The sequence below is a fragment of the Colias eurytheme genome, chromosome 6, assembly GCF_061535395.1.
Source record: "Colias eurytheme isolate Ceu_HAF_F1 chromosome 6, ilColEury1 Martin Lab GWU primary, whole genome shotgun sequence".
Taxonomy (NCBI): domain Eukaryota; kingdom Metazoa; phylum Arthropoda; class Insecta; order Lepidoptera; family Pieridae; genus Colias; species Colias eurytheme.
Genome location: NC_142985.1, coordinates 1031525 through 1047402, shown reverse-complemented (window position 1 = coordinate 1047402; position 15878 = coordinate 1031525). Strand labels below are relative to the sequence as shown.

Genomic DNA, 15878 nt, shown 5'->3' with positions numbered 1-15878 from the left:
ACGTTTTAAGAACATCGTTAAACTACACGCTAGGCAACTTTAGGTTTTATGTACACGTACTTCCACCATAAAATTAATTTCAGACATGGAAGTGAAGGAAATTTGTCTAGCTATAATATAAGTCATTTCTATATTGCTTTTTAAAAATGGCTCAGTGACTCAGGTCTCAAATTTGAAACAAAGAGAGGATGTAAGACTTGACTATATCGCCATAACTACTGCTCCAGTTGGCGAAGGAAAACTTCGCAAGGAAACTGTTACGTCGTAGGATCAAATAGTTCAGCGTCAAATAGTATCGATATCGATATCGTAATAGTATCGCGATCAAATAGTACAGTATCTACACAGTGATGATGGAATATGATGAAGAGATTGTATACGTATAAGACAGTAAAATGTCTCCTTAAATGTTCTGATCACCTTCGTTGTCATGTTGTTCACCTGTAAATTGATCGCTGCATACAATTTAAACGCTATAAAACACGCATCGGCTCCAATAAATCCCTCAGCACAACATAAACATTTTGTTACTCATGTTATTCCATTTATAATTCATGCGTTCAATGTTCTCTGATTGCCAAATCATTATCTAAATCCGTTCTCATCTTAGCTATTTACGCGGCTAATAATAGTTAATTTTCATTTTTAATACAACGCCCTCTAGTGGATTAGTACTTTTGGTTTCAACGCCATCTATCCGTTTTAATTGAGAAACAAGTTGAATGTATAGATCCACTGTTTTCAGACTCAAACCATTCGGTACATGTTTCAGCGTTTTGTTTTTGATAGCTAGCAATAGATGGCGTTAGTATATGAAAATAAAGATCAATTAAAGATCTATAGTGTAAAAATGAACCCAATCATGTTTATTAAACTAGCTTTTCGCCCGTGGCTTCGTTTCCGTTCGTAGGAAATCAAATATACAAAAATACATACTTTATTGAAAAACTCAACAAATTTTATACTTTAACCTTCCTCGAGAACCACGCTATCCGTTGGTGAAAAGATAATGAAAATCGGTACAGTAATTTTTGAGTTTATCGTGAATGGACAGATAGACGTCGCAAGGACTTTGTTTTACAATATTTAGTGATTTATACTTCAAATTTAAATTTGTGCACGATTATTTTTATTATACACAGGCTGAGGTTATAAACGCTATTTATTAAAAAAGGGATAACTTTTTTATTACAATTAACTGGCACCATAGTAAATCAGAATCGGTAAACCTTACGATATTCTTTTATCTTAAACACAATCTCAAGAAGCTACTAAAACTTTGTTATCAATGAGCATTTCCGATTCTCTTTCTACACGTAACTTTTTCTCAATTAGAATGGTGTTACATTGTCTAAACGCTGAAGTGGTATAGTCTTATTTTTTAGAAATAGCTTCATCTTCCTAGATCTTCCTAGATCTTCCTAGATCTTACTAGATCACAAAAACTTCCCTAAGCTCTAATCTTATCTTATGCATTTATAAGTTCCATCAAATCCTTGATAATTGTTAAAACCTACACCGTCTAAGAAAACCAAACGCCATGTTAACAAAAAGTGTCTCTAGACGTCTCATCTATTTCTACTCCACTTATTTCCGTCTTTCCACCTACCAGTACATCTACGCGAATTGCACATTTATTACCAAGTGATTAGGCGGATAATTGGCTGGCTAACTTGACAGCTGACCGCGACACGCTTGACAATATGTCAACGTGATTGACAGACGAATGCTAATTCTGTTTTGTTTGATTCGACTGGATGCATTGTAGGCGGAACTGCGTCTTTGTTACATGTCGGTAGTTATAATTGTACCTCTACGTAGTGCACGTTTATAACAACTATTTCTTATAAGAATCGTGGGGGAGTAAGGTATAATGGTTAAAAAGTCGCAAAACATAGGTTGATATGAACGTCATTGTAGCGTTGTTCTAGCGTTCACATACTGGGCGATAAATCTCGACAAACTCCCAAATAGAAAACATGTAGTCAAATCTAAAAACAAGAACACTTGATTTACTTCCACCCAAATAGTAATAATCATACAAATAAAGCCATTTGTCACCAAAACTCATATTATGAGATCAACACAGCACTAGATTTTCCTCGAATCTTTATAAACATCAAAATAATAAATGGGAATACCAAACTTATAAAATGCTCGTTCGTTATTAACTGGGACTGTTAAATTTTTTATTTCGTCAAAACACCCAAGGTGTTTCCACTGAATTTTATTTATGTTACAGCCATTTTTATTGTTTTACATCGTAAATACGAAATTTCGCTGATTTTACACCACTTATCATTTTATAATGGGTTTAGCGATCTGAATTCTATTCGAGAAGATTCATATTTAAACGTTTAAATCATTTTTTGTGTCTTTGTAGTTGCATTCAGGTTTTGTGCCCATTTAAAATAAGGTTACTTTGACGGACAAATGATTGTGAAGGTATTTAGGATATGGCTTGTTCTATATTTATTGAAGTGACAAGTTGACTGTAGCCTATTTTTTAATATGAGGAGAAATTACGTTCCTGACTCACCTGGAATATTGGTATGGAATCTAAAATGTAAGCTAAAAACGCAAAGAGAGCTTAACAAAAACTAATAATCCTAAATGCAGTACAGTATATTATAATGCTATGATATGATGACGACGATTTTATTATAAAAACAAACTCATTGACGGTAAATATAAAAGAAAATCAACGAGAGCTTTAACAGAATACTACGAGAATGTGGTATTAGCGATGGGATTACGAAATTATTCAATCCGCAGATTTACCTCACGTGGGCTAAATAATGGCACATTGATCTATTTCTAGACACACACATTCCCGCGGTTTTCTTTATGAACCCGGTGAGAGACTCGTGAACGATTTAATGGTTACACTGAGGAACTTTGAACGCTTAAAATACGATAAAGTATGCTTGCGAAATATTTTAGTAGAGGCTGGTTAAGCGGTGGGTAATGAGAGCTATTTCTATTGCGTGAATCAATGTTGTAATGAGGAAATCTTTCTCGTAAGCGCTTTTTCTTTAAAATTTGAAATGATTGTCTTTTTTCCCTGAAAATGATCACAGATCTGTTATATCAGTAAAATGACTTATTTTTATTTGCTGTGGAAGTAAGATAGCGTTAAAAATAGTAATCTTTTTCCTTTACGCCTCTGCTAAACTTGCAAAACTCAAACTCAAACATTCATTTATTCAATTATACTACTATTTAGTAGCACTTTCGAATCGTCATTACATAGTATTTTAACATTTAACTTGAATGCAGATTCCAATGCAGATAGTTGTTGATGTAGTCGTAAAATATTAATTCTTAAAAAGCGATACTACGCATGCTCTACCTCCCACTACCACGTATGCAAATCCGGATATTTATCGAGTATAGAAATATAAAGACCTTTGTTATATTCACTCTTAATCCCACATGCATGCACCTGGCTACAAAATGAATATATCATTGTCAGAACATTTCCGTACCTCCCGGATCATTTCGACTTTACATTTCAAATTCTGCAAATAAACAACATTGTACTGAAATACGCTTTGTTGTATTATTGTTACAACTGTCGAGGTGTGAGCTGAAGTACGGTTAAATTTGGGATTGTTGACTTATTTTGGTTTTAGCTGCTTTTGTATTGCATCTACATTGTTGTTCTTCACTTTTACGTCTCCAAAGCGTAATTTTTATATTTTAGTTTACGTTGGAAATCTGATGCGAAATATTAACAATTGTAAAATGAAGAATTTTATGGAATTTGTAATTATCTGTGACTAGAAAAACTCCTAGATCTCATATACGTCTTAACTTCGATAAAAGAATACGACCAATATTTTACAGTTGAATTCCAAATCATTTTATTTGATACTTTTGAATCACATGTTGTTAGATGTCTAAATAATACTTAAATTGTATGTATTTCAGAAACTAATTTATAAAAAAGCTTCAGGAAATCTGAAGATAGGCATTTATTTGTGTGCCCAGCACGTTATCTATTATCCAACAAATTAACCTAATTATATCCAAATCGAATTGGTGGTTTTAGCTAGATTGAGTAACAACAACACAAAACTTCAAATCTTATATATAAAAATGAATCGCAAAATGTGTTGGTAAGCGCATAACTCGAGAACGGCTGAACCGATTTCGATAATTCTTTTGCACGCCTCATAAGCAAAGCGTTGAGGTGGGTACTACTGTCACTTCGCGCGAAACATCTGATTTTTCAAACTTAAAATGTCTTTATGTATCATACATTGCACTTGTAAGATAATACATATACACACACATATTAAGAAAAAACACTATTTTTAACATTCATGATATTTTTGATGTCATTTTTGTTATTTAAACTAGTTAAAAAACAGTTTAAAAAAGTTCTGTCTTGGACGTCCGTGTGTCTGTATGTGCGGAGGATTTTCTTGTTAACACGATAGCGACCGAAATACTTTACTAATCGAGTCTTTTTTTTTCTCTTACGCTTGAGTATGCTCAGGAATAGAACCCTTTCATTTTTCAGGGTCTGATTCGATGTGGTTTAATTGTTATTAAATAAACAAAAATAATAATTAATAAATAATTATTAAAAAAAAATTATGAGGCGTGCACTTTTGGATTTTCCAAACTATTTTTATTATATTCCTTGAAGTACGAGGATGGTTCTTATGTAGAGAAAACGTAAATATTATGTACCACGGGCGAAGCCGGGGCGGACCGCTAGTTTATAATATTAGTAGGATTATGATGCTATTAGTTTCCCGAGAGTTGCATAAATACAAGCGCGGTTAGATTTAGCCAGGTTCCGAGAAACTCTTATTATTCCCGTTCTGGACCTTGAACTAGTTAACTAATAATATTCGTGCTGAAAATACTGATATTTTGTAACTTACTGACCTTTTGTTTAGTCTGTGCGGGATTTGAGATTAAAACATCGTTGTTTATTTTGTTTTGAGATGCGTCTGTATTTTATTGTGAACCGTTGATATAACAATTTGATGTGATGTTATAATCACAAACAACGAATTTTTTATTTTAATGCGAGCTCTGCCCCGCGGTTTCACCCTCGGGGTATATAATGATTATAACCTTCCTCAATAAATGGAACATTCAACACAATTTTTTTTTTTGCAATTGAACCGTTTGTTACCGTTAACCGTTAAAAACCGTTAATTGTTACTGAGATTAGCACGTTCAAATAAACAAACTATTCTGCTTTATATTTTAAGTAAAGATTCTACAATATTTAGTTGGATCATTGAGATGCAGTTCGATTGCGAAATAGTAATTAAAAGCATAACATAACTATGTAGCATTCAATTCTTATTTTATTCTCTCCTGCGCTTTCAGTAAAACGTATGCCAAGCCAAGCCAAGTGTTGTGCTTGTCCGAGCGCGGTAATATTTTAGGACATATATTTTTACGTGACACGCTTGAGAAACGTGTTTTAAAATAAATGCGAGTGCATTTCTCTTAATATTCATGTAAATTTATCAAGCAGCTGAAAATGTTTAAATTACTGAAATTGCATCCACCATTGCATAAAACATTTAACATTAATAAGGGATTTGATGGTTATAGAGATAAACTTTTTGGAACACGCCCGATATTTCCTCTTGCCATATTCATGTACATTTTATGAAAAACATTTTTTTGTCCATGTTAATAACGCTATTAACCCATTGACCACCGTAAGGCCCGATCGGGGCGCGACACAATAGATTTTCTATTGTGTCTGTGATTCCGAGGACTGATGGATTAAAGCGCCTTTGTTTTTTTGTAATAGTGGCAGATATTTCTAAAATTATATTTAAATCATGATCAGCCAGTAGGATCAGCAATAATCCTACTGGCTGATCCTAACGCATGGACACAGACGTCCTATGAGTGATAAGGCTAGCCAAAGTATACAAAATAATCTATCACACAATACAAGTGCAGGTTAGTAGATGCCATAATATGTGTAATCTGTTATAATTTTAAGTCTTAACAGATGATTTGAGAAACTACCAAGTCTGTAATAATGCCACAAAACCTACCAAGTCTGTAATAATGCCAAAACTGCAAAAACCTATTCATGTTCGAAATATTATTGATTCCAGATCAATGAAAGAGAATTTGGAATATGTATTTGATATATTGGCACAGCGGTCGTGAACACAAGTAACGGGCATATAATTAGTTTGGATATCGCCCAAATCCTTGCTGCACCCGATGCATCATAATAACGCCGGAAAAGTATGTCTTTAGCATGTGCTTAGTGAAGTGACACTTGAAAAGTGAGCGTGAAAATTGAGATTGTTATTTCTGAATTTTCCATATGGCAAATATGTTATGATGTAGCGGAAGAGAGCATATATAACATCACATAACATGTTTGTTTTACAAGATATATGGGTATATAATAATAGTTCACTTGATTGATATTTGGCCACGGTGGCCGATCTCGATTTAAGAGTAGCCCACTGAACAGGAGATATATTATGCACGGTATATGATAAAACGGGAATATATTATTTTTTCATTGTATCTAGAGATGGAGATGATTTATAGGTGTGTTTGAAGATTGTATTTTCATATCTTTTGCGTATGATTACGTTAACTTGTTACACTATTTTACTTACATTTCTGTAATCTAAATACTCTTTGTTCTGTAATCTTAAAAAAACTGCGTAACTCATGACAAAATCAATTCTACAAAGTGATGCCGTAACATTTTAAACGCGAACCAATATTTTGAACACAAAAATAAAGTGAGAAACAAATGGCCTGAGTTCCAATTAAAGACGGGGATCTGGTGCAAATATTCAGCATTCTCGGAAATAACATGAAGTCCGTGGGCGCTACATGTAGGAGGCGGTGCTGGTTCGCGTGTTCAGAATGAAAACATGGGTTTTAGTGGACAGCGCTCGTTTTGTAACTTGGAATTGGGACGAATGTATGAGACTAGTTGTTTACGTGAGGTGTTAAAAAAATATCATCTTTAAAAATTGTGGTCGGTAGAGATATTTGTAATCATTCATGATAATAAACTTAACTACTGGTAGTAGTTAGACAACTGAACTGTTTCTTTTCAACAGTACACATTTTTAGTTTTGGTCGACTTAATTAAAAGATAAAATGTAATGTTTATGAATTTTTGATACATTGAACAAGGATAATTTTGCGAAAAACTTTTTAGTCTCTTGACTGTACTATTACAGTATCATTGAAGTCAAGTTTAAACCACAACTCAAAGTCAAGTGGTTACGAGAACATATTGGCACAAACGCAACCTCTATTCAGAATTGTTTCTTTCATCTCGATATTTTTAAAGTGTCTTTACCGCAAGTGTCATAGAAACCGTTTTTCCCGCCAAATCTAATTGACGTCTGTCAAAATTACTCCCGCGCAATTTTCGTCTTGCGTTTTCGCTGACGGAAAGTTTTTGCATACCTGTTTCATTTGAAAACATAACCAATGTTTGAATGTTAGTACAAAGAAAATATTTCGGATGTTTTGTTTATATCACGTTCAATCTGCAATGATATCGTCCATCCGAACGTGTACATTTTATTTACAGATCGAATTTTATTTTTGCAATAAAATTTTACCTTTAAAATATTATTCTAAGTTTCAATTTTATTTCAATTTCAAGTGAAAAAAAGTGAAATTCCATCTCTTTAGTTCGAACTGCCTTCAAAAATCTACACTCAGTAAATCATGAGATAACACAGAAATACTTAATCTAAATGACCAACATCGAACTTTGCTCCAATTTAGAACTGCTATTTTGGTAACATCCAATATAAAAAACATGTTTTTTACAACATGGTTTTATAAACAACTACAGGGGAATACTCCGTACAGACGTTTACGATTATGACCTGCGATAAAACTCCGTGAGACTCAGTGTGACACATTAATACGTTGCCAGAATATATACAATGTTGTCAATAACTCGAGCCTTCATAAAAGTCATTATGCATGAGTCATAAGGAAAAGCCAAAGAAGCGAAACTATAAAATTTTCTTTTCATACTGTTCATGCTTTTCAGAGAACTCGGAAACACTAGTCATCGTAGATTCCAAGTTTTATCCTACTTTTTAAATTATTTTTTGTATAAATTTAGATGCTGATAATCTAGAAAGTTCTTAACGCCCATTTTGTTTTGATTTCAATTAACTTTATTGGATTTAAAAGATAATAATGTTACCATAATTTATGACATATCGTATCAATTATTCTGATGATATCATAATCAGAGAACTGTTATAGGGAACAGGGCAGATGCATTTAACATCTGGTTTTCTCGATAGATTTTATTTTAGGCGTGTGTAGGTAGGTCACCCTTCTATGCTTAGAACACAAATAGACAAAATTATGTCAAAGGTTTCTTGTTAAATAAATAATCGCTACATAGTATAAAACAAAGTCACTTTCTCTGTGCCTATGTCTCTTTGTAAGCTTAAATCTTTAAAACTACGCAACAGATTTTGATGCGGTATTTTTTAATAGATAGAGTGATTCAAGAGGAAGGTTTTTGTATATAATTTATTAGATTTTAGTCAAAGCGGGTGAAGCCGCGGACGGTAAGCTAGTTATATATACATCATTAAATTCTTTTAGATTTCACACTCCCGCAACATAGAAAAACATGTTTTAGTAAAATGCATGAAGAGGAAGTAACCGTTTACATTATATGTCGCCATAGTTTATATTATTGAGATTAAAGCAGAATTTTTCGGATTTCTTAGAAAATGTTTTAGGATGGCCGAAACCATTACAACGTCTTTGCGCAATTGTACCCTTTGATGACAGGAATTGCTCAATTTCAATTGTGTGATATCTCTATTTTTACTTGTTCGGTTTTATTATTTGATGATTGCTCCTTTAACCCCTTGATAAGAATTGGCCCGCAATAAATTTTTTCAGTCACATCGTTTTTGGGCTTTAGCTGCCGGTATAATAAGTGTATAGAAATAAAAATTAAATAATAGCAATGCACGTTGCAATGTGGTTGAATTTATACAGCCAATATAGAGTATAGTAGCCATTATAAGGCGCACATAAGATCTCGTGTAGCCTTAGCAATAGGGAATGCAGTCACCGAAGCTGAAATCAGCAAGGGAGGTATTATCATCGTTCAATTAATACGGACCTTTTAATTTAATTTCAATATACCATAACGCATTTCACTATCAAACGGCCACTTAAATTCATCCCAAACATTATATAGACTGTAGCAAACACCCGACCTCCAAGGTTCCAAACAGATAATAAAAGCTTGTAACAACTTTCCTCGTCGGATTTCCACAGATAATTAAATCTGGCGGGGTCGTCAACCGGCCGACGGAAGCTTACACTTGTCATATTGTATGACATGAGACAACCTCGCGGTTTTCAACCTTCATGGTTATATTTTTAGTGAATTTACCTGCTCTAGAACGTTAAAGTAATATTCTGATGAATAAATGTTTCGCATGAAAAAATTAATACCATAATAGACCCGATATACAATATTGAATATACTGTCTTGAGGTGCTTTCCATATTATGATATTTATTTTCCATAAAAACATGATTGGCGAATGTATATATTTTTAAAGGTTTAATTAAAAGCGAAAAGTTCGTTTAACTTCAGTTCAAATAACATTGCGTTATTTTTTATTTCATTTATTTTGTTAAGGCCAGCTACAACTTATTAAATAACTAGCTTTCCGACCGCGGCTTCGCCCGCTTCTACCTCTAAAACTTTTAAATTAAAACTTTTAAATTAAATTATATTCTAAAACCTGCCTCGAAAATCACTTTATCTATTTAAAATATCCGCATCAAAATCCGTTGTGTAGTTTTAAAGATTTAAGCATACATAGGGACATAGGGACAGAGAAAGAGACTTTATTTTATACTATGTAGTGATTAAACGTTAAAATACGATACGCTTTTAAGCGCTTCAACGTTTCAGTAAATACATGAGTTTAACGTTTGTTTATTTGTTAAACACACTCCAACATCGCATGAATGTAAATTGATTTCTTATTCGTAGTTGGACATCTAACCCTATTGGTTTATTTATAAATAAAATGTCACTGTTTTCCTTCAGGGATTTCAAGTCAGAAATATTATTAAATTACTATGTAGGTACCTATAACATTTAACTTATTAAGCTCTTTATAATATTATTACAATGTACACCTATTTGATCAATGTTGCAACTGACCTTTATTGTGTTTATAAACCTTGCAAAAAGGAAAAGACAGGAAACGGAATAAATAAACGTTATTTTTTTAAATTTTTAGTATCAGTTGATTTTTTTTATTGCACTCGCATTATAAGATTTAAATCAAACGAACAGTTTATAACCTCTTTGTTTGAATATCAAAAATATTACATTCATAATTCACATTTTTGTAAGCAACATAATTTTCGTGTTTTTCATTAATGTCCTTTTCATTTCTGCGACAATGCGTCCAGGAAGTTGAATGTAAATAATTGACGACTTTGTTTATTTACGCCTGTGCACGTCCTTTGTTTAAATTACAATTATCACGTACCTTACATTTATGTACGATATATTTTCCTTTAAAGAAAAATATCTCGGCTTGAGATTTTACTTTGAAATTCAGTTAAATGGAACTTCTCAATCTTAACCGATATAGAAATCTCTTAACTCACATGCTTGTTAAATTTTCATAAAAAATATACATAGCTTCAACAAGAAATATATTTTATTTCAATTAAGTTACGAAAAATCAGCTATAAGATTTATTTTAACGCTGCTCTTTATATTTTTTATATATAAACTAAAAAAATTATTTTTTTATCATATAATATATTTTTTTATACAAAATTAATGTTAATAAATGGTTCTTATCGAATGATAGATACTATTTCATAACAATAGTTTCTCCCAAAATAGAATGCATACGTGCAATACAAATCAATACTTGAATCACTTAAATGTTTTTCCATGCAATCGTGTTCTTCGTGAATATACACGTCCCTCTTTATGTTATAAATAGCCCCTAACCGGAACAAATATACGGCACACCGTCTGCCTCCGCAAAGGTGCAAATCAATGCGTGCGCGCCGTAGAGCTTTAAGCATCGTCTCAGCACGCCAGTCGCTTCTCAGCAGCCGCCCAATACACACGCCTACACGCGAACGCAAATAATCGCGATTGTTTTATCTTGTCGAACAGTAGCCGGTTTCAAGTTTGTAAACAAATACAAATAATATGAGGACCTGAATAAACAAAATGTCGTTTTGTCGAATAACCGGTAGGAGCAGAGGGCTGCCGAAGCCTAATTACTTCCCTCTTCTCGCTCCAATATCACCAGCTGATGCTAAACGGTGCTGTCGGATTACAGGAAAATCTTATGGACTGCCTACTCATCATTACATTCCAGTGTTATTAGTATCAAGATCCAGTAAAACTAAATGTAAGATAACAAATGTTTCGGGAGAGCTGGGCCCGCATCATTATTCGCCTGAAATTCACTATGGAAACAGAAAACACGAAATTTTACCAGACTACAGATATATATTCCCTGTTTTGGACGGCTCAACGGATGCTCAGAAGGCTCTCATAGAATTGTTATCTATGAAGCAGGTGACCGAAGAAAAGAAATATGTGTACACAGTCGATGAAAGGCGATGTAGCTTGGTTTTCTCAGCTCGTATGGAAGCAGCTGTGCGTGATGGTGATGTTCGAGATGTTATGCTTGCTAAGGACTCGGATACAGTGCTTATTAAAACAAAACAAGGACGAAGTGTTTCTATGGATTTTAAAGATTTTACGGAAGATGTAGAAATGTTTGAAGGAGAAGGCCCTAATGCCGAAGTATTGAAACAAAGGGAAATGGAAGAATTAGAAGAAAGAAAGAAAAAACGTAAACGAGCGGCTGGTTTATCTTCAATGAAAAAAATATTTGAAAATAAGGAAAAATTGGCTGAAGTGCAAGAAATCGAAGAAGAAAAACTGCGCCAAGATCGTTTGGCAAAGAAAGCAAAATTAGAAGTACGACATGAAAAACATGATCTCAAAAGTTTTACGAATAACAATTTTGATGTTGAGCATATGCGCTCTAAGTCTAGTATTATTATGTGCAGTGGTGATTGGAAAGATCAAGTGCATCCGATAATTGAATCATGGGACTGTGATTTAATTGATAAAAATAATAGTGATAAGTATACTCCAAAGGTGACCACATTACCTACGCCTGTGAAGATAACCCCTTACCACTGTGAAGCCGAAATATTTCAAGCTGATAATAATATTGGTGAAACGTCAATTCCCCTTGACAATGTTCCTTGTGTAAATCCCTTGAAGCCGGTTAAGTCACGGCCGTCGGAAGAAGTTTTGAATGCAGTAAAACAAATTTCAACAGATCGATTAATCGACACAGCAAATGTTACAGAAAAAATGTTACAAACGAACAAAATGGATATGATACCTACTTTTGAAGAATTACCTGATATAGTAAAAAATATTAAAAAAGGAAAAAGAGAAAAAGTCGCCAAGATATCCGGTCTAACTATCGATATTAATAAAGCGAAAAAGTTTGTGCCTGGTCAGCACGTAAACACACCTCAAGGTCCCGTGTTCGTGCCAGGTCAAACTGTTGAAACACCAGCAGGACCAGTGTTTGTGCCTGGTCTGAGTGTGAATACACCTTTAGGAGCTAGTCTTGTTCCAGGACACATTGTATTAAATGAAAACAACAATGAACCTATTTTCTTTGCTGGACAAGTTATGAATACAACAGATGGTGAACAATTTGTTTGTGGACAAACAGTAAAAAATAAAGATGATACTTATCGATTTGTTGAAGGACAAACTGTATTATCAGAAGATGGTTTTAAATTTGTACCAGGAAAAGTTATAAATACGGGATCAGATGAAGTTTTTGTGCCTGGCCAAACTATTTCAACCCCTGACGGAGTGCAATTCATACCTGGTCAAACCATTTCTGAAAATGGGAATACTATATTTACACCTGGACAAAACGCTAAAATAGAAAATGAATGGCAGTTTATACCAGGCCAGGTAGTACATCAAGATGATGAGTTACACTTTGTTCCAGGAGCTACGTTAGCAACGCCAAATGGCCTTAAATTTGTTCCCGGACAAACAGTTGCTATAAATGGAGAAATATCCTTTGTACCAGGTATTACTAAAATGGAGAACTCTGAATTAAAATTTGTACCTGGAACAACTGTTGATACGATAAACGGTCCAAAGTTCATTGAAGGTCAAATTGTGCAAACTAATTATGGAGAAAAGTTTGTGCCGGGAAAAACTATAATTCAAGCCAATGGGCATATTGAGTTTTCTGTTGCAAAATTGATGGAGGACGTACAATTTTCTGATAGTGCACCTGTGGGTCTACCAATCGACATTAAGACTTGTTCAGTATCAGAAGAATCTTTGTATGTTTTTGGACACATGATACAAACAACAAATGGTATTGAATTTTATCCCGGGTCAAGAATACCGAAAAATGATGGGAAAATAGTACCCGGACGCTTGGTTAAGAATGAAGCAGGTGAATCACGATTTGTTCCTGGAACAATGGTTGAAGGCATATTTGTGCCTGGACAAATAGTTTTTACTGAAAATGGAGAGCAGTTTGTTCCCGGCCAAGTTGTTGATACTAGTGATGGCCCTAAATTTGTACCGGGTCAAGTTGTTAATACTAAAAATGGACCTAAATTTGTCCCTGGACAAACAATTCATACTATAGACGGACCTCGATTTGTACCCGGTCAAATAATAGAAACAAAGGCAGGACCTACATTTATACCTGGGCAAGTAATATCTACCGATGAAGGTTCCCGTTTTGTACCAGGTCAAGTAGTTGACACAGAAGAAGGGCCTCGTTTTGTTCCTGGAAGAGTGATTGAAACAGATGATAACGGTGTAACATTTGTGCCTGGGCAGATAGTTCAAACACCTGAAGGTCTTAAATTTGTTGCACCAGATCTTGTTGAAGGAGAAGAGGGATTAGAATTTTCAGTGCAAAGTTTCTTAGTGACACCAGAAGAATTAAAACTTCTTAAAGTCAAAACAAATCCTAACGATACCACATCAACGAAAGGAGAGCTTACTATTGACACAAATATGTTAAGACAACTCTCTGAAGCTGGCATGTCAATTGGTAGACAAGTTCCAGCGGAATTGCCAGCAATCAATGTAATATTAAATGAAACAAAGAATGCTGAGGCTTTAAAAGAATTTGTGTCAGATTTTGGTCTTAAAGATACAGTAGCAAATCAATTAATGGATGTAATTAAGTCCATAATAGAAATGAGTGGTCATTTAAAATCTGAAATTCAACAATGCCAAACCAAAAATGGTGTGAGAACTTTCAATAAAACTGGCAAACTGCAGAAAAGTCGATCCCAAGAGAAGCTTGATGGTGAGCATATTTCCTCTGAAGAAAAAATACACGAAGAACATATTAAAAATTCAATAGCTGCTGCTGTTTTGGCTGCTTTGGTGACAGCTGAACAATTTTCAGGCATCAATGATAATAATGGGAAAGAGAAATATCACCGCATTTTGAAATCTATTGATACAATACTAGGAAAATCTATCGATGAAGATTTCGTCACTGCTATGTACAATATACTTCAAAAAGAAGATGAAAAAGGAATTCTGTGTGAAGAGATATTGGAAAATACCACACAACCAAAAATTGAATTGATAAAAATCGCTGTTAACAGTACATTATCTAAGCATTCCTTGACTGAAACAGAAATTATTGAAAAGTTTAGTGATTTCTTGAAAAGTGAAAACGAAGTATTGGGTCCGGCATTCAAAAATATTACTAAAGGTGATTCTAATTTACTTCAACACGTTTTGGGCCGTATAACAGATTCAATTTCTTTTGTAAAAACTGACCAAGATGCTGCCGAATCATTACAAAAAGCAATTGTGTCAGCTGTACAAGAATCAAGTGCTGGCGAGCTACAAAGTATGCTTCAAAATACTGACAAAAAGGATTTAAAAGAATTAATACTTCAATCCATAGGCCTTGCCCGTGTATTAGGCATGAGTGACGTAGCAAAGAGCTTGTTATCTTTAGTAAATGATGATCTTAGTTTATCTAAAATTGAAGGTGACGAAACTAGCATGAACATTCTAAAGAGACTGACAGTGATGCGAAAATTAGCTGAACAAACACCCGATTTACAAGCCACGCTACTGAAATTAGAAAAAAATCCAGAATTAGCTCGCTCCGACCCTAAAATGAGGGAACTGGTACGAGAAAGTGCTGCTCTTATGATTATACCTGAAGAATCGCCTCTTATGACTTCCGATGACGTCCCGTTGAGTTTACTTCAACCGGAGAATAGTCTCGCTATGGAGGACTTCCTGTTTCAGCGTAAAAAATGTCCGGGAGCATTGTTAATTATGAAGAGAGGCCTGCAAGCGGTGGTACCTCGAGAAGCAAGCCGGGCCGTTTTGACGGGTGAAGTGGCATATTCGGTTCTAGATGAAAACGGCATACGCCATTTCGAACCTTTACACGTATTTTCAGCTCTTAACTTAAGTAAACCGATAGCACATCGCTTCAGTATGTACAGCTGTCCGATCGCGGATGAAAAAGATGATGATCTACAAAATATTAATGGCTACTGCAACATTAGTAACAGTCAAATTATAACGAGAATGGGCGGTTGGGGACGTAGATATAGCGGCGTTAATTTGGACAAGGAAAATAGAAGTAGATACAATACATATGATAACACGCCGAGCTATAAACGATACCCGTCTAGATCATCTACGAGATCTAGGTCTAGTTGTAGCAGAAGTCCGCCAAAGGTAATTTGTTACACAAGTCACTTACATAAAGGTCACACTCAATAATCAACTAAATAACATTT

At 34.3% G+C, this 15878-nt stretch overlaps 1 protein-coding gene and 1 long non-coding RNA gene across 2 annotated transcripts in view; one reads left to right on the top strand and one right to left on the bottom strand.

Moving 5' to 3' along the window:
• Window positions 1-15878, bottom strand: part of LOC149907399 (uncharacterized) — a 64535-nt gene that overhangs the window by 12506 nt on the left and 36151 nt on the right. The window lies entirely within an intron of this gene.
• Window positions 11071-15878, top strand: part of Obsc (Obscurin) — an 81686-nt gene continuing 76878 nt past the window's right edge. The window contains exon 1 of the mRNA XM_090102396.1: window positions 11071-15816. Coding sequence (XP_089958522.1) covers window positions 11245-15816 — 4572 coding nt within the window. The 5' untranslated portion in view covers window positions 11071-11244. The remainder of the gene's footprint in view (window positions 15817-15878) is intronic.